Source organism: Varanus komodoensis, unplaced genomic scaffold (assembly GCF_004798865.1).
Source record: "Varanus komodoensis strain SLA01 unplaced genomic scaffold, ASM479886v1 scaffold27, whole genome shotgun sequence".
In the NCBI taxonomy this organism is placed as follows: Eukaryota; Metazoa; Chordata; class Lepidosauria; order Squamata; family Varanidae; genus Varanus; species Varanus komodoensis.
This window is the reverse complement of record NW_025335701.1, coordinates 9,468,441-9,487,356: the sequence shown is the minus strand read 5'-3', so window position 1 is coordinate 9,487,356 and position 18,916 is coordinate 9,468,441. Positions and strand designations below refer to the sequence as shown.

The window sequence follows — 18,916 nt, the reverse complement described above, 5'->3', positions numbered from 1 at the left end:
TTGGGGGGGGGAGGTGCGAACCTGCTGGCGGGGAGATGGCCGAGATCATGGTTGCGCTGCTGCAGGAAAGACAGGCACCATTCCAGCCATCTCCCCACCCCGCTCCCTGAGCACAGCCGCGATCGCACCTGCCTTCCCTGCACGAGCGCGCCCGCGATCGTGGCCGTCTCCCACTTGGGGCAGTGGGGAGATGGCCCCGATCGCGGTTGCCACTCGATGTGGAGTTCGCGACCTGAGTCAACATTTTTATGAAATTTCTGTTCGCGACCCGCTTTGGTCATGAACTGAGGCGTTCGTGAGCTGAGGGACCACTGTACGTCAATCTAGGAACCTGCACACGTAATTCTCCGTTCTCCTCACGTGTTTTCTGAAAAGGTGGGACTGCCACAGTTCAGCTAGCATGTGTTTTGCTCGGGGCATCAAGTGTCTGCAACCCGCAGGCAAGCAGGGCCCCTGCTTCAGTCCTGCTCCAAAACACCCCATGCTTCCTTACCTGTAATTTTTAATGTGCTCATCCACCTCATTGAGTCCCACGGAATAGTTCAGGGCCATGTTGTAGGAGCTGGCTTGTACAGACGACCCCCAGTTCACCTCTGGAGAGAAACAGCCAACAGAGCGGTCATTTTGCAGCTGGTGGCTGCAGTTGCATTAACTGTGGGACTGTGTGGATGCTCACAGTTCGCCTTCAAAGAAATGACGCGGACGCCCAGTTCCAAAAGAGCATGCACTTCCCAGCTCCTCAGCTCCACGTGTCCATGAGAACACTTCAAAGCCAGGTGACGCAAATAAAAATAAAGCATCAAAGTGCCCCAAGATCCCTCTTTGGAAGATGAAATGGGGATTCCCAGTTGATGGAAGCGTTGCTTCATCAAAACCTTCCTCTAGAAAGCACCTTTTCCCCATCACGTCCCCAGGGCTGGGCAGCTTATTCCTCCGCTTGCCCTCTCGCTTGCCCTCTCGACCACAGGAAGGAAAGCTGCTATCACTTATCTGAGATGCATATTTATTTCTTTATTTACCATACTTTAATCCTTCCAATAGCCAGCAGCTGGTCAGAGTTAAGCATTTTCCCCTAAGGAGCAAAAGAAAGAGGTGCAGGCACCTGCGGTGCTGAGTAATTTGTTGTTCATTCTCAAAGTTGTGCCGGACTCTGCAACCCCACGGACAGCATTCCTCCAGGCATTCCTGTCCTCCACCATCCCCGGAGCCCACCCAAGCCCACACCCACCACCCCAGTGACCCCATCCAGCCGCCTCATCCTCGGCCGTCCCCTTCTCCTTTTGCCATCAATCATTCCCAGCATCAGGCTCTTCTCCAGGGAGTCCTTCCTTCTCAGTAGGTGGCCAAAGTATCTGAGTTTCATCTTCAGGATCTGGCCTTCTCAAGAGCAGTCAGGGTTGATCTCCTCTAGGACTGACCGGTTTGATCGCCTTGCGATCCAAGGGACTCTCGGGAGTCTCCTCCAGCACCACAGTCCTGCCTTTTCCTGCTTACCTTTCCTGCTTGCTTTTTCCAGCAGAATAGTCTGCTGATTTGGTCCTGCTTCTTTCTGAGCATGCAGAAGCGCCTCCCTTTCCATTCTGAGCAGATATCCGCTCACGCTTACTTTTGGGTAGGCACAAACAGGCTCGATACTCTCTCTGCATCCTGCTGAGTGATGCAGCCCTGCTTGCTCCTGAATACACATGCAGGCACGGTTCCTACTTGTGGGGAGCAACAGCGGGAGGTGGGACCTGAGGCCTTTCAGCCCCTTCCAATCCCACCATTCTGAGAAGGCCTGCTTCTGTGGCCCCGTGTGCACACCGCTCCTGCTGAGGAGACATACGGGGTACTAGACATGGCCGCAGAGGTTCCTGAGGAGCGTGGTTCGCGAGCCTCTCCCACCTTTGCCTGCAGCCCTGCTCGCTGCTGCAGTGTGTGACGGAGACGTGGCCTGCGTGGCGGCTTCTCCAAGACGCAGCTCAGTCCTGGGGGGAAGGGCTTTTCGTGCCACACCGGACCAGTGAGGGTCTCTGCCGATCCTTGGGATTCCTGCACCAGCCCCATTCTTCGCTGGAGGGGGAGCGTCTCTCCATACCTCCACCCCCACCATCTGGGTGGCTGAAGGAGGCACCTACCCGGCTTCTTGTACAGGACGTATCCCAGCAAGAAGACCACGATCCCGATGGCGATGAGGGCAGCCCACCAGGTCAGCAGGAACATGATGACCACGGAGATGGTGGCGCCAAGCAGAGCTGCCCACTTGCTGTAGTACCTGAACGAGGGTCTCCACCCTGTGTGGACCAAGGGACAAGCGGTCACCGGCCATTGTTGCTTATGCGGTGCTTTTATGTGGTGCTCCGGAGCATCCCAAACTCTCCGGCGGGCGCCTGGCTGGTCGAGCGCTGAACTAGGCAAATCCTCCGGCAGGCCCCGCGTGGCTCTTCTTATGCCTCTATCAGCAGTGCACGGATGTGCTTTCCTTGTCGATCGTCCAACCCAGTTTTAGGACAAGCATGCGAATCAGTTGCTCTGATTCTCGCATTGCTTTGGGGGAAATACGGGAACTATTTCTGTATCACTGAGATCACTTTGCAGCTTGAGACCACAATACTTAGGGCCTGGTGACTTGAAGGAGTGTCTCCTTCCGTACATGCCTGCCCACCCCGCAAGATCTGGGGCAGACGCCCTTCTCCAACTGCCCTCCCTGAAGAAGATTAGGAGGGTGACTACCCGGGGAAGAGCCTTCTCTGCGGTGGCACCCCAGTTGTGGAATTCGGTCTCCTGAGAGGTTCACCTGGCACCGTCACTTTATTCTTTTTGGCGCCAGGCTAAAACCTTTTCATTTTTCCCAATTTTTAATACGGGTTTTATTGCTGACTGGTTAAGAAATTGATTAGGATGCTGTGTTTTATTTTATTTTGTCTTATTGTTAGACTGTCCTGAGAATACAGTAAGGGACGGTCTAAAAAAGTTTTAAATAAATAAATAAATAAATAAATACCTGTTGGAGCACCTCTTCCAATCCCTATCCATCTGGAGAATTTGCTCACCCTCTAGGGCCTTCCTCCAAGTGCCAACCCCTCTTAGAGGGAGGGCCTTTTCAGTGGTGGCCCCTGTCTTTGGAATAACCTCCCTGCTGTGGCCTGCCTGGTGCCAAATTTGCCATCCTTTCGAGGCTGGATCAAGATGGGACTCTTTGTGGAGGCCTTTAAAGACCTCCCTGGTCATTCAGGGGCCTGACACAATTAGCCAGGTGCCTTTTAGCTGGGCCTTTTAATTGTCTTTTTATTGCTTTATGCTATTTTAAATTAATTTTAATGCTTGATCATAATTTTTATCTACTATATTTTATTGTTTTTAACTGCCTTGTTGTAAACTGCCCAGACAGCTTTGGCTACGGGCAGTATACAAATGTAATGAACAACAACATACTACAAAACTCCTAAACAGCTGCAGAAAGACATGATTTGCAAATGGGCTGGCACGCTTATATGTGGTATGAGAAGGCTAAGTCACATGTCTCTTTTTTAAGTCACTATATTAGAAAATCATTAATGTCGGTGTGGGAAAAATTAAAGTTAAAATTGTATAATAAACTACCAAGATGGCTTTCACCTATGGAAGATTTTGTGTATCCAAATGCATTGAATTTTGAAGGGATTATAAGATATGATGATATTTTGGATAAGGATGGAGGCCTGAAATTAGATCAAGAAACACAAGAACAGGGATCTAATATCTCCTGGTGGCATAAGGTGCAGATGCAATCGAGATATGCTAAAGATTGTAAAGCGTGGGGTTTTTATAAGGAATTAACAGTGTTTGATCAAGTGATGCTCAAATCAGGTGAGAAAATGATTAAAAGATTATATGATTTTTTACTTGACAGGGAAATGGAAGATGAACTGGTTAAGGAAACTATGATAACTTGGGCACAAAATTTTGGTTATAATATTGAATTAGAAAAGTGGCAAAAGCTGTGGGAGAGAAATATTAAGGTAACATTAGCAACTTCATATAAAGAAAACTTGTATAAAATGCTTTATAGATGGTATCTGTTGCCAAATGGATTAGCTAAAATGTTTCCAAATATGTCAAATGGATGTTGGAAATCTAAACATAAATTGGGTACTTTTTATCATATGTGGTGGACTTGTGATGTAAAAAAAGTATTGGATTAAAATACATAAATGGCTCGAGGAAATGTTACAAAAATCCTTAGCTTTTAAACCTGAAGTTTTTTTATTAGGCATTATACCGGAAGACATTAGTAAACAAGAAAAGTATTTGATTTTGCATGTAATCACTGCAGCGAGGATTGCATTTGCTCAACACTGGAAAAGTGAAGAACCACCCACCGACAAACTGATCCTAAAAAAGATCCTGGACTGTGCAGAAATGGATAGATTGACTTTGTCATTGAAGGAGAAGGAAGATACTGACTTCTATCAAACTTGGGACTCTTTTTATTACTGGCTAGAGAAACGAGACCTGGCTTAGATTTAAATATGTTTTTAAGCTATCATAAATGGATTTAAATATGACTATGGAATGTTAAAAAATATGAGTGTGGGGCTGACCCAGTACGTCAGATATATTTGATTATTGATGTTTTTGGTGTTAGTTTAAAATTAAAAAAAAACTCACTACAAAAAACCCCCAAAACTCCTAAACAGCTGCTATGTGGCCTAGAATAGAATACCAGCACAAAGTAAATGTCTTGATGCACAAGACATCTGCCATTTATGACAATCCTGCTTTGATTTTGCTACATTATTTTGATTTAGTGACACAATTCAGTTTACACTGAGGAAGTGGGCAAGCTGTTTCCCGGTGTGCCAAGGCTGGGTGAAGAATAGGGATAAGTTGCAACAGCCCTTTAGGGTTTCAGGCCTGTTTGCAACGTGAGTGAAGGGGCTGCCGCTTTGACCTGTCGGGTGCCCAGCGGGGAGCTGCCAGGACTGTAGTATGTGGCCCACCTGATTCAGCAGCCCCCAGTGCCCGTGACTGCCAGAGGCCGGGTGTCCGTCACATTCCTCTCCTCTGCTGTTGAAGTGCAAAAGAGGAAGCCTCGTCCTCATGTCCAGCGAGCTACGGTTGTCATTTGTGATGTGGGCACAACGCCCCAATTGTTGTGGCATGACATCACACTTGCACTAGGATCCCTAATTGGTTGGCGTTCTGTTGTGATGCACCGGCAGCCCTATCAGAAGCTCTGCACACGCCACAGGGCGCCTGAGCAGCTGCCGAAAAAAGCGCTGAGCAGGAATGGAAACGTGGCCCCAAAGCCCCGTTTTGCAACACAGCCTGCCTGTGGAATTTAGTGCAGCTTTGCTCGACTTGTGCAAAGCCCAGCTGGATTCCTGAGTTCCTACAAATAAAATCCTGAATATGCAGGAGGCCACCGACAATCTGGGTTGAATTTGTAGAATGATCTGAGGGTGTCCGGTGGGCCCAAGGGGAATAACAACCCCCTGTATCAAATCGGCAGCTCAGCTAGCTTGCCTCTGCATAGACCACATACCACCTGAAACCAGTGGTAATCCTCTATCATATAGAGTGAGTTTAGAAACAAAGAAACAGAGCGAGGCAGAAGGGGTCTCCCAGGCCATCTAGTCTGACCCCCGGCTCCAGCCAGCTCCACTCATCATCATCATCATCATCATCATCATCATCATTATAACATTTCTATGCCGCCCCTTGCCAAAGCCTCGGGGCGGCTTACAACACAATTCATACAACCCCCAACATGCAGCTGTCCAGTCTTTCCTTGAACACCCTCACGGATGAGGCTTCCGCCGCCTCCCATGGAAGCCCATTCCACATCTGAGGCGTCCTAACCATTGGAAGGCACTTCCTGGCACCCAACCTGAAGCCCGGTCCTTGAGTGGAACGCATCCTGCCCTCCACGGAAGGGAAGAACGGCTCACGGCCCCCCTCCACGTGACGCCCCCTCCCATCACCTTGAGGCTCACCTGGTGAGTTTGTAATGGAGGCGTGGAAACAGCTGAAGTTGATGAGCGCATAGGAGCACAGGAAGAAATTGGAGATGATGGGTGCGATAGCATTCAACTCCGCTGCGAGGTGGGCAGAAAGAGAGGGGCAGGTGGTTAGCATGAACATGCTGCCCACATCGCTCCAAAGCCAGTGGGTTGTGGACAGCATGAGCCGAGGGGTCGAACGCGGGACTCAAGTACCCCTGCTCCCAGAGTGCTCACCGCGCACAAGTCCCATCCGACCCTTCTGGGTGCCTCATACCCTCTGGCCCGCTTACCGATCAGAATGAAGCCAATGGCAATAAAGTATGTCAGGATGTAACCCCGGATGGGTTCGTTGTTTTTCCCATACCCCTTCCCGAAAAAGCCGATGGCGGGGTACAGCTGATCCTTGCAAAGGCACTGTGGGAGAGGAGAGAGCAGCGACTCATTACAAGGCCCCGAGTCACGTGCACCATTGCAGCAAAACCGAATTTTAGCAGATGCCCTTCCAGCTCACACCCACAGCCCATTTGTGATCCGGACGGGGATGAATGGTCACTCGAAGGGGTGCAGTCTCTTGCCCATGGACCTACGCCAAAAGCAGAGATGGGTCAGCACCCCAAAACACAGACGCTGTTTTGAACCCGAGTAAAGGCAGTGCTGAAGGGCAGCAATTTGCCCGTCAGCCTGGCGTCCTCCTGGTTTAAAAACAATGATAATAAATGAGCCTGAAGGGATAAAATAAAGGTCAGGCAGGTGAGGTGCTGGTGGTGTTGGAGACCTGTGCAAAGCCACCAGTTCGCCACCCGCAAAGCTGCGTGAGGCAGGGCTTCGGAGCATCCCGCTTCCCACAGCAGACGGATCGTGGCCAGCGCTTTGCAGGCAACGGTGCAGTCAGGCTGCAATGTGGTGAGACAGGAGGGGCTTTTCCCGGGAAGCCGGAAGAGCTGTTTCCCTCATGGCGGCCTCACCTGAAAGACTTTGGGCGCTGAGACGAGGCAGGCCAGGGCCGAGGAGAGTGTGGCCCCGAAAATCCCTGCCGTGATGAGGGGTGCGAAGCCTGACACCATGCTCATGCTCTGGGGGGAAAGCGAAGGGCAGGTGAGTCACCTCTGCAGTGCGCATGGAGGTGCACAGAGACCCCCACCGGTGCCAGATTCAGGAGAAGGGAGGCCAAGGTTGCCTGGACAGCAGCCCCCGGAGTTCCAGCACTTCCCTCTTCCCCATGGGAAGGGCTAGATGCCGCTCATTTACTGGATGGGGGACCGTTTCCTTACGAATGACCCCCAGAAGGTGCAAACAGCCCTTGGCCCACGGAAGCCCCCAAGCCTCTGGGGCTGGCCTTCCCCCACTCTTCCCACAGAAACCAGCTCTGTCCCCACAGGGCTTGCGAGAGCACCAGAGTGGTGACACCCCAGAAGGATCAGGCTGCGACCTGGTAGTGGTTGATGAGCCCGTAGTGGCAGCTGCGGCTCTGGGCGCACGCGGAGAAGTTCCAGCCGTAGCTGCAGGCCGGTCCCTCACAGCCCGCCGTTCCAAATGGGATGGTGTCGTTCACGTTGCCAGACGCGTCCCGGACCACACACGCACCTAGGAGGGGGCAGCTTAGGGGCAGTGCCTACTTCTTCCCTCCCCGGGGCAAGCGCTGAGCTTCAAACAATCACCCCGAGCCGGGGTGTGGAGCCACACGCTTCCTGGACCAGCTCCAGCCCTCTGCAGTTCCCCCGCTGGCCACAGACCCTCTCCCCAAATTCCAACCATTTCATGGTTTCCCAGATTTTGTGCCAGCTTCTTGCTCACTCTGAAATGCCACAAACCGGGCTCTCTTCCCCCAGCCTCTTCCCTTTTCCCTCCCCAGCAGATCAAGATGACCGGCTTCTGAGTATCGTCTTGCATTACGTTAGAGCAGGCTTGCTCATTAGCAAGAAACATCCATCAAGTTAATGGGACGGCTAACTCATTTGTTTGCTTGTTTAAAACTTTTGTATACCGTCCCATCACTGGCATCTTGGGGCGGTTCACAATAGCAGCAATAAAATAAGATAAAAAATAGAAACTAGCACAGCATCCAATAAAAAACATAAAAACCACAACTAAGACAATTAGCAATTTAAATAATGGGAAAATAAAAAGCTGTTCACATGGCGCTGAAAGGAAGGAAGCATTGGTGCCAGGCAAACCTCTCTGGGAAGCGTGGTCCACAGTCGGGGCGCCACCGCAGAGAAGGCCCTCCTCCGGGAAGCCACCCTCCTAATCTCTTTCAAGGAGGGCTCCTGGAGAAGGATCTCCGCCTCAGATCTCAAGGGGTAGGAGGGCACACACGGGAGAAGGCGCCCCTTCAGGTATCCAGGACTTGAGCAGAATTGTGGCCTGATCAAGTTACATTGCTAACTCTTCCAGTTGTACGGTATCCCCCACACCCAATCAAATGGGGGTGGCTTATATCAAATTTGCTGGCCTTGCCATTTCACCCAAATATTCCGGCCCTGCCTCTACTTCCAGTTTGGATTCCAAATCAGAGGTATTCACCTTGAAATGCTGTCCTTTGTAAAGATGTGGGCCCAGTCTTTACAGAACTGTCACTGTCGTGATGCAATGACTGGCCAAAGGAGAGCTAAATTAAACATGCCGAGCATTGTTGGAATTTCGATCCCGTCCTTTTTGGCCTTTTGTTCCAGCCATCGCTAGAATGCAGCCTTAGAAGAATCTCTGAAATGGCATTCAGCCGCAGGCTTTTCGGTCTAAACATATATATATAGTTTGCGCCCTAAAAGAAGGATTGTTCCTCACTGATTAAATCAGAACTTCCCTGTTACTTACCAATGGTAGCAGAAAGAACCAGGTAGGACATTGTTGTCCAGAAAATAGCCATGAGGGTCCCTTTAGGAATGGCCACTGCAGGATCCTGCCCAGGACAGCAAAAGAATTTGAGTCAAATGCATTCACTGGTACACGAATGCAGTATTGACTGGCAAACTGTTGCGTTCCAAGCTGTGTTTTGTTTTGCTTTGTTTTGTTTTGCTTTGTTTTGGTTTGGTTTGGTTTGGTTTGCCACGGTTGTGGCTGGCTAAAATTATAACTGCATTTTCATGTGCTGCCTTACAAAGGTGAGTTTTTGAAACAAAAAAAATGGGCTAATGAATTAATGAATATGCAGTTCAATACATTTTAAATGACTCTTGGCCAGCTTAGGATGGGGTCTCAAAATGGTTAGAGTCATGCCTTACAAGCCCTGAACTGTGACTTTTGGAGGATGTCCCAATGGCTTGAAAAACCTGCCCTGGTTTGTATACATTTTCTACAAAACAGGAAAATTAAAATGCGCCCCAAATGGCCCGGTCCATGGGGCCACCAAGAGGACTGCGAGGAAAATGGGGCACCGTTGCCTTTTCCATCAGAACATTGGCTGCCAGGGTTACCTTCTCTCAGCAGAGGGAAGAGGGGGTCACGCACGCCTTTCTGAGTACCAGCCGGGCCTACCTTTAAATCACCTGAAATGTTGGCCCCGGCCAAGATGCCAGTAGCCGATGGGAAGAAGATGGAAAACAGTCCGAAGAAGCTGCCCTCAGGTCCACGCCAGTTTGGAACGAAGTTCTGCGCAAAAATGTCCGCTGCAAAGGAAGACACGCCATCTCCATGAGCGACTGAGCGCTCCTCCGCAGCTGCTCCGGTGGAACACCCGAGGGCTTCCTCGAGCATTCAGAGAGTTCTCCAAAGGCTCCATTTTTTTTTTCCTGAAAAATTGGACCCTTCCTATCATTATTTCTTGGGGGATTTTGGTTTACATTGGAAAACTCCAAATTCCAAGTTCTTCATGCTCAGAGGTGATTAATGGGAATGAGAGAGGCAGCTGTTTTGGCAAAAGCTTCAAGGTGAGGGAGATTCGGGCTCTTCAGATGGGGAAGGGGGCCTGCCAAAACCGAACTGAAAGAGGTGGAGGGGCCAACCCCGAGACGCCTCTCCGGGTGTTCAGGCAGACTCAGAATAGCCGGGATCTGAAGCTGCTAGGAGGGAATGTGGGATTCCCGGAGCCAGCTGAGTCTGGTTCGGCTCCCGACCCATGATGCAGCGGGAGGGGAGGGGAGGGGCGGCATACAGCAAAGAAGCTTGCCGGCCTTCAAAAGGGCCCTCCCAGAGGGAGCAGCCCAGGGCTACTCTGAAGGAGGGTTCTTCGAAGTGGTCGCTAGGCTGGGCGCAACAAACCACTCTGTGTATGCTCAGAGACTCTTTTTTGTTGATTGTGCTTACAGGATATACCCTGGGGAACAAAGAGCTTTTGCCAAGGAACAGTCTGTAGTCCGAAGGTGCGGAGGGGGAAGCTTCCCTCCCGCTAGTGATGGGTTGGCCTTCAGAAGGGCTAAGGTGCCATGTGAATGATCAGAAACCCAGGTCAGGGACAACAGCTTACCTCTGTAACTGAAAAATCCTTTCGCTTGCTTCTCGGCGCTGGCTGGAATAACCGTGCCCACCAGGTAGTTTATGAAGGAGATCATGATGACTATGAAGAAGAGGACCTGCGCCTACCCAAGGCGAAGAAAGCCCACTGTGAGGGAAGCCAGAGACAGTCCAAAGGGGCTTCCCACCACAGGACCCCCACATCAGGCTCGAGACCCTGCTCCGCCTTGACAGGGACAGAATGGCCAATGTATTGATTCTGAATCATAAAATGGCAGGGTTGGGAGAGGCCGGAGGGCCATCTGGTCCGGGCCCCTGCTCAGTGCAGGCCTCCCAGTTCAACCCCCGCTCCCAGATGGCCGTCCAGTTGCCTCTAGTGCGGGAGAAGCCGCCACCCCCCCCCCCGAGTCGTCAGCTCCAGTGCTGTGCTGCTCACACGGGCGGTCCTTCCTGATGTCCAGCTGGAATCAGGCATCCTGCAACTTGAGCCCATCGTTCCATGTCCCGCACTCTGGGCTGACCTAGAAGTGGCCCTCTCTTTCCTCATTCTGACAACCCTTCAGTACCGGAAGACCTGGCGCCTATGTAGACTTGGGGCCAGAAAGCGGTGGGCCCCCGTGGCAGAACATTAGCAACCGAGAGAGTTTCCCCTTCGTCCAGGCTGCCAGCTCAGCAGAAACCACATGGTTGGAATCCACACCCTGTGTCTTCATTCTAATTTCGGAGCAAGTAGAAGCAGCCCCATCCATTTTTGCTTCACATTTGGCGTTGGCTCCGATTATCCCAAAGGGAATGCGTAGCCCTCATTCCCACCCCGGCCAACACGGCTTCCTACAATACAGGTGGAAACGAAGAGGTTCCCACCTTAGCTTCCCATTCCATTCCAGCCAAGGAAACACCGAGGAGGATCGTTACTGTGAGGACTCCAATGATGCGGATGTCGTTTGTGGAATCGACCATCGCAGAGTCGTATTCCTTGGGGAAAGAAACCCAGCCGTCAGCTGCTTGCAGGCCTCGGATTAAAACGAGCACACTGGGCTATCGCCTGTCGACAACTCAAGGACCACCACTGAGGGTGGAAGGAGGGTTTGAGGGAGGGCCCAGCAGAGGAGAGAGAGTTGTGCATGCAGGAGAACCCCAGGGGAGGCCCTGCCATCTTCAGGTAAGGGATGGTGGGCAGGTCTACCTGGGAACCTGGGCAGGCAATATGGAATCCACTGATGCACTGCAGAAAAAGAGGGCCCGAAGCACCAAGAAGTGGACACCTGCTTGCATAATGTGCCTATGCGAATGGGCACGCATCAAATTCAATTGCAGGAATCGTGCCTGCAATTAAATGCAATGCACCTCACTGCACTGAGGAAGGCTGGGGCCAGGTGTGTGCCCATGGGTGCTCAGAGCTGAAGGGCCGCCTGGAGGCCCTTGATGTTCCCCCATCATGGGATTCTTCAGTGTGAAGCCAAACTTTGACCTGGCAGCCCATCAAAAAGAGGACTGTCCTCCAGCAAGTCTTCAAACGGAGGGCTGTTCTCTTTTTAAAAAGTCTCCTGGGTACCCTAGTTTGCCTCCAGATGGTCCTGGGTTCAAATTCCAGCATCTCTCACTACAAGAGATGTGGCTGGACAAGAGCAAGGCTCTCGCCTGAAGCCTGGAAGGTCTCTTTCTGGTCCTGGTCACTCAGTGACTGCCCAACTGGCCATGCCAGCGGGGTACCTGCGGTCCAGCACATCCGGCAGGTGATTGGTTAGGAGCTGCTGGGAGGAACAGTAGGAACTGCTGTCTGCGTCTGTCCTTACTTGGAGGAGGTCCCGCACGGTCTCCGCAAAGCCCACGGTGTGCATGGCCACCGCCACGGCATTGGCGAAAGCAAAGATGAGGCCAATGGAGCCACCCAGCTCGGGCCCGAGGCTTCTTGAAATGAGGAAGTAAGTCCCACCTAAGGGATCACAGAAGGGTAGAATTGGAGGGGCAGCATTAGGCCATTGAGTCCGACCTCACTGTTCTGATGAGGACACCAGAACATCTCGCGGACTTCCAGAGTCCATTCCCACAACTGCTGTTTCTGGAAGCAGTGCAGGTGACTTCGAGGACCAGATACGATCAGCACACTGGAAAAGCACCAAGAGGGCCACATCTAGACTTTCCACAACTTAGGTAGGTAATCATGCCGGCTTCCCCTGGCCCCTCCACAATCCGTTTCTGGGACAAGACAAGAGAACTGTCCCTGGGACATGAAAGCCAATCGCCATTTCAGAGTTCAGTCATCTAAGGGATGTTTACAGGTGCTCTAGATTTCCTCTCCGGGGGCAGCTGGCTTTGGGTGTCAGGGGATATTACCAGTTTTGCCACTGGCATTCCCAGCACCCATGTGCCAAAACAGCATGCCAAGCCTCGGCCTTCATGTGTGTCGACTTGTGGGGAGGAGTGGGGCCACATTGCCGTATCTCCAGAGGAGAGGCCTGGCTCACAACCTGCCCGTCTTTCAGCCCTTTGGCTCTGCGTTGCTTTTCCACCGTGTGGACAGAGGACAGACTCCACAGCATTGTAATTTCCCATCCCACCCAGAAATTTGAGCCGGCTCCTGTCCATCTGTCTGTCTGTCTGTCTGTCTCTTGAAATCTCAGGGCATTTGAGCTAGGTCCCGTTCTTCTGCACAGCATAACACGCACACCCACCACCTTTGCCTGGACAGAGTGAAAAATGCACCATGACTAGTGTGGCCTCTTAGCGAACAGGAATGCACGAGTGGAATCTGGGTGCTGAGGAACATGGGTGGGGGGCTTCCACTGCCCTCGTGCCCTCCTTGTGGTTTTCCCATGAGCAGTGTCCTCAGAGCAACCTAAGTTTGGACACTCCACCCCCCCCCCCGCCAAATGATTCTGCCCATTTTTATGTGCAAAGCCCTACCTGATTTAACTTTGCCATTGGTGGAGATGGCCGAGATGGACAGCCCCGTGATGGTGGTCACCGTAACAGACATCAAGACAATCACCCAAGTCAGTGCTGTGAAAAAAAGAGCTCTGTGGGGTGATATTGCCTAGGACCTAAATAGCTGGGGTAGGAAATAAGGCTTAGTTACTGATGGTGAGAGTTTTAAGACCAAAGTATGTTGCATCTGGTCCTCTCACTTCCTGGCAAATAGATGGGGAAGAAATGGAGGTAGTGACAGATTTTACTTTCCTGGGCTCCAAGATCACCGCAGATGGGGACTGCACCCAAGAAATTAAAAGACGCTTGCTCCTGGGGAGGAGAGCTATGGCAAATCTAGACAGCATACTAAAAAGCAGAGACATCACCCTGCCGACAAAAGTGCGTATAGTCAAAGGGGGGGTGGCTGGATGGGGCAGTGGGTGTGGGCTTGGTTGTACTCCAGGGATGGTGGAGGACGGGAGAACCCGGAGGAATGTTGTCCGTGGGGTCGCGATGGGTCGGGCATGACTTTGCAACGGAACAATGAACAATGAGCGTGTGGACATGTTTGGCTTGTTCCCTTTCCCTTCAGCAATGCCCTCGCTTGGGACGTGGCCCTTGTGAGCCTCTCTGAACTGGAATTAGACCCTTGGCCTGAAAGATGCCCGACACCCCCCGCTCCAGCGCTCCTCTGCCCCCCGCCCCATAAACTGCAGCATCACGATTCAGCATGGCTCGTTTCCACGTGCCCGCATGCTCTCCCTCCCTCTTCCATGCCTGAACTCTGCTACTGCAAGGCATTTTAGGCAATTCACTTTGCAGTTTGCCTTTTATTTTAGCAACAAAGCCTCAGTTAACAGACAAATGCTGCTCTCTCAGTCCCTCCCGGGTGCTTTCCAAGGGCATCCTGCTACTTGGACTGACGTTCCTAAAAGCACACCCTCAGTGCTCCTGCCCTGTGTGTTTCGATAAAAGCCGGCTAAGCAGGGCCTGCTGCACCGGAACATTAACAGCCCTGTTCCCGAGCAGAGGACGGCGAACGAGGGTCGTGGGACAAAGCAAAGCGACGGGCCGCTCTGGGGGCCGCTTTCACCCTCCAGATGCCCCTGCCGAGCACTTCCTTCTGCAGACCCTGAAAACGACAACACTTCACGTTTCTAAACGGACCCGCTTCTGGCTGCATGGGGCCCACAGGGCCAACGCAGCTGCTTTGCAAGCTGATCTTACCATCCCGCCCTCCAGAACTGCTATGGCTTCCTTTAAGAATTATGTCTTTTACTGAATTGGGGGGCCAGCACGGGCTGGCGGGGGCTGCAGCAGGGAAGGGGCAGGGAGGCGAAACATGGCAGGCAACAAATCGCCCCCCCTGCCCTAGCGCAAAATCAGTTCTGCCCTCCAGCAACCACCCCAACCACCCATGTGCCAGAGAAGCTGTTCCCAAAACAGAAAAACCTGCGGCAGCCCTACTTACCTATTCCGGCTTGGGCAGTGATCCAAGGCAGCCTCAGGTACAGGATGACACCCCAGATGTTAAGCATGCAACGGATCTAGGAAGCAGGGAGTAATCAGAAAGGGTGCCCAAGATTGTAGCTCTGCAGGACTTCAGGGACAGTCTGGAGAATCAAATTGTGGGGCAGCCTGAAAACTGAAGCACCCCAGCCCCAGCGAGGCGGGCAATTTGCAGCTGGAGGCAGCTAGGTCTGTCTGTTCACATGCTCCGTAGATGCCAGTGGTTAAACTGTACCGTGACTGTACTGTACCGTGACTGTGAGTGCGTGTTGAACTATTTAGGCAATGCTGCTGGGGGAAAGTATGGGAACCCATCTATCCGAAGAAGCTCTCGTCTGGCCTGGTGGACCCTTTAAGCCAGCGATGGAGAACTTTCCAGATTTCGCTGTGTTTTTTGGGTGCCCGTTTGTGAAAAAGGGACTGATTTACACAAATCACGCTAGAACCTTGTGTTTTTCAGTGCCAGTTTTTGCAAACCATGAAAAATATTGTGATTGACGCAAACTGCTCCAAGTGGGCAGATTCTGCACCTTCGATTAGTATTAAAAATGGCTGCATCTTGCAGTTGGAAGTCCACCAAAAATATACTGACACAGTTCCTTTCTGATTGTTGGATCAGAAATGGGCAGGGAAATTCTTGAGCTCAAACGAGCTAGATATTCTGGCATCACTTCATGCCTAACCTAGTCGAACAATATGTGGAGAGCCACACGTTTCTCCTAGCTGTTGCTCCGGGCACTCAACTCATCTCTGACTTTCGGCGACCCTCCAGAGAGTTCTCCCCTTCACGGCCCTGCCCAGCGCTAGGGCTGGGGCTTCCTTTACGAAGCAGATCTGCCTCACATTCGCTACAGAGCTATTTGAACCCACTTGGGTGGTGCGTTTCCACTGTGCATTTTGGGTAAAGGAAGGCTGGGAGCTGTAGGAATTATTTCTGTCTAAACACGAATAGGATTCCACCCTAAACTGCAATAATTATTTCTAAACTGGCATCTTTCTGCATGAATTAGCCTACGAACTTTTCTGCAAATCGTATTCCTTTGCTAGCCTCTCCTTTTTTTGGTGAAGCAGCATGAGCCGCTCCATCACACGCATCTGCCTCGTCCTGCGCATCCGTGTGCCGGGCAGCGCATCCTTTGGCATCGCTTGGCAAGGCTGCTTACCATCACGCCCTTAACCCATCCGAACCGGACCGGCTCTCCCGGGGGCTTCCCCTTCCCTTCGGCGGTTCCTTCCTCGGTCCCTCCATCGGAGCAGCTGTTGTTTTGGTGGGGTTCGTACCTGGGCGGGTGGCAACGGCTGCTTTCTTGCTGGAAAAACGCAGGAGGGGAAGGCAGGAAACGGGATGGGAAGAGGTTGGAGGGGGAGCTTTGCCTGGAGCAGGAGCATCATGGCCCCGTGGGGGTCCTGTCCACAGGCCGTGGGCACCGAGCGGCGGCGGCGGCGACTCATTCACAAAGAGAGTGCGGCTGGCCGGGCTCCCAGCTGAGGTGCGGGCCCAATTCAAGGTTCAATGCTCGCTCGTGTTTAAGGCCCTAAACGGCCCTACGCGCCTCCTCCCATATGAACCTACCCGGCACCTGAGATCTGCTTCTAAGGCCTTCTGAGGAAGCCCCCTCCTCAGAAATTGAGGGGGCAACACAAAGACGGGCCTCTTTCCCGACCTGGAACGAGCTCTCTGGAAAGGTCCACCTGGCAACTTCTCTACATTTTTTTAGGCATCAGGTGAAGAGCCATTTATCCCAGTGGTGTTGGATCAAAAGACTCCTGAAGCTCCCAAAACATGGATGGGAGGAATTTGCATCCCTGCCTTTGAACACACTCATTTGAAGAGCCAGACAACATTTTAAGCCCATCATAAAGTGTTGGCATAAAGCAGAGGCTGGTTTGCTTGCTTGTTTACTCTCATGTAAGCACACACGGGACCACTGCACTGCAAGAGGGGAGCATTAGCTCTACCCCGCCAGCCGCTCACACGTTGCTTCCAGAAGCTGCCGCCCACATACACACACGGACCACCTTAAGCACTCCTGCCTTTGCCCAGCCCTCCCTGGACTGAAGGCGCTTTGCTTGTGCATTTCCTGTGTTGTGGCCTTGCCTTTCCGAGAGCCCCTTCAACCAGCACCTGCTCCCACCAAGCCAGGACACGGGGGCCTTGGCATGGATCAATGATAAGATGGATAACTTGCAAAGCTGTGCCTACACTCTGGGCACTGGAGGCTCGGTTCTGATTTTGCACGCACAAATCCGGCCGTTTCCACTCCGCTTCCCCACTTGCATTTAGCACTTGTGGAACAAGATTGAAGAGGGAATGCAGAGGTGCTGCATTCAGAAGTCCAAGAGAAAAGGCACCCCAGGCTAGAGGACTGTTGGGCTGCTTCCGCAAGCAACACGGGGGAATCAGCAAAAGGGCACCAACTGCACGCCATTTTTCCGTTGCTGATACAGAATCTGGGGAAGCGTCGCCACTTTTTCTCCTGACTTCATGTGCAGCAGCATTTATAGGAAAATTCAGCAGGGATCTGTCAGTTTTACTTTTCTCCACATGTGAATTTTAAACCTCACTCTCTATCGCAATATGAAGGAATTTGGAAATGCTAGTAAATTCTCCTCAAAACTGAACTGAAACTGTGCACCCATCTCCGTCTGACCAAATGCAGTAGTGACACGGTTCCCAGCATGGAGGGGCCCTTTACCTAGCTACCTGTCAAGCAGTTATTAAAGATGAGAAGCCTGTAAAAAAGGAGAAGGGGGGCAACCCAAATTCAGCACAGATATACCTGTATGCACAAGGATTCAAAACAAAGAAGGGGCCTCCTGGGCCATCTAGTCTGACCCCTGGCGCCAGCCGGCTCCATTCATGACATTCCTACCATGTGCATGTCCAAGCTTTGAAGAACTAAGCACCCTACTAACTGAGCCTGGATGGACGCAACTGACAAGGTGAGTTTCTCCCCCATCCCCATTTTTAAAATTGCAAGTTCTTCCCTTCTTGGATCTGAAGAAATGCACAGATTTTGGTAGCGTCCTATCAAAACTGAGCTGACATAGATGCCCGCTGCTCCTTAGCACTGCCAAGCCCAACCCTCCAGGGCATCACGCGCTCTGGTGGCCGTGCCTGGGGAGAGGGTGCGGCTTCCGCCTACCTTGAGGAAGGAGTGCAGGTCGGCAAGGGTCGGTCGCGCCTCCCTCGCTTCACCACGGAGCTTCGTGTTGGCGTAGTTCTCATAGGTGGGCACCACGTCGACGGTGTTGTAGCCAAAGGTCCGCATGTAGAAAGTGCTGTTGCGGGTCAGGTAGCTGGCCTGCGCGGTGTCGTACGTTGCGGCTTCCGCCTGGCCGTAGTGACTGCCCCCGTTGTCTGGAGGGCTGATCAGTGTGCTGATGGTGAACCTGCCGTTGGAGCAGGCCGGGTCGAGGGCACGTTCGGCCCCCTGCAATTCCGCCATGGCATCGTCTCCGCCAGCTCTCCCGACGCCTCTGGTGCAGATCGCAGGGCCTGCCACCCAAACTGCAGGCAACCTGCAGGACGTGTGGAAACTTTATACCCCACGAAACCAGCAAAAACCGACTCCTGAGAGTGGCCACTAATTGGCTTGAACCATCCCGAGCTGGTTGCTGAAAAGAATAGCCTGGAGGAATGAGTGTGCGAGGCTTGGCCACTCAGTCCTAGATGAAGGGAGGATAACAGGTTTGGTATTAAGTCCCAAGGACACATCAGCGGGAAGGGCAGCGTTTCCAGGAGTCCGACGTGGGGACTCGGCCGCCGATGCGTCCCATCTGGGTACATTCCGTTTCCGTTGCATTCGGGGTTAGGCAAGATGGAAATAGTCCTCACGCCCTCGCCATGAAGGAGACAAACTGCACTCTGCCTTGCTGAAGTACCCAGTTGATTAGACTCGTCTTCCTAAACCTCGTCTCCGTCCCCGGGCTCAGCCCAGGTGGGCCGCACAGGAAGGTGCCGGCTTTTATTCCGGCTAAACCCACACAGAACTGCATCCTTATTTTACTTCTTCAGAGATTCAGACATATAAAATACATTTTATAAAATCCAAGTAATTTCTTCAGTGTTGAAGAAATATAGGACCCTAAAGCTCATCTCATTCCTTTAAATACTTGAAGTAAATAAATAAATGCTTTGA

The 18,916-nt window shown here is 52.1% G+C and overlaps 1 protein-coding gene across 1 annotated transcript in view; it reads right to left on the bottom strand.

Annotated features, from left to right (window-relative positions):
• Nucleotides 1-18,223, bottom strand: part of SLC12A3 (solute carrier family 12 member 3) — a 33,263-nt gene extending 15,040 nt beyond the window's left edge. Inside the window, exons 1-15 of the mRNA XM_044434081.1 lie at nucleotides 17,921-18,223; nucleotides 15,938-16,084; nucleotides 14,737-14,812; nucleotides 13,263-13,358; nucleotides 12,152-12,291; nucleotides 11,220-11,330; nucleotides 10,369-10,480; nucleotides 9,441-9,571; nucleotides 8,781-8,865; nucleotides 7,396-7,550; nucleotides 6,932-7,039; nucleotides 6,257-6,380; nucleotides 5,958-6,059; nucleotides 2,118-2,273; nucleotides 494-593 (exon numbers count right to left, since the gene is read on the bottom strand). Coding sequence (XP_044290016.1) covers nucleotides 494-593; nucleotides 2,118-2,273; nucleotides 5,958-6,059; nucleotides 6,257-6,380; nucleotides 6,932-7,039; nucleotides 7,396-7,550; nucleotides 8,781-8,865; nucleotides 9,441-9,571; nucleotides 10,369-10,480; nucleotides 11,220-11,330; nucleotides 12,152-12,291; nucleotides 13,263-13,358; nucleotides 14,737-14,812; nucleotides 15,938-16,084; nucleotides 17,921-18,223 — 1,946 coding nt within the window. The remainder of the gene's footprint in view (nucleotides 1-493; nucleotides 594-2,117; nucleotides 2,274-5,957; nucleotides 6,060-6,256; nucleotides 6,381-6,931; nucleotides 7,040-7,395; nucleotides 7,551-8,780; nucleotides 8,866-9,440; nucleotides 9,572-10,368; nucleotides 10,481-11,219; nucleotides 11,331-12,151; nucleotides 12,292-13,262; nucleotides 13,359-14,736; nucleotides 14,813-15,937; nucleotides 16,085-17,920) is intronic.
• Nucleotides 18,224-18,916: the final 693 nt, after the last annotated feature.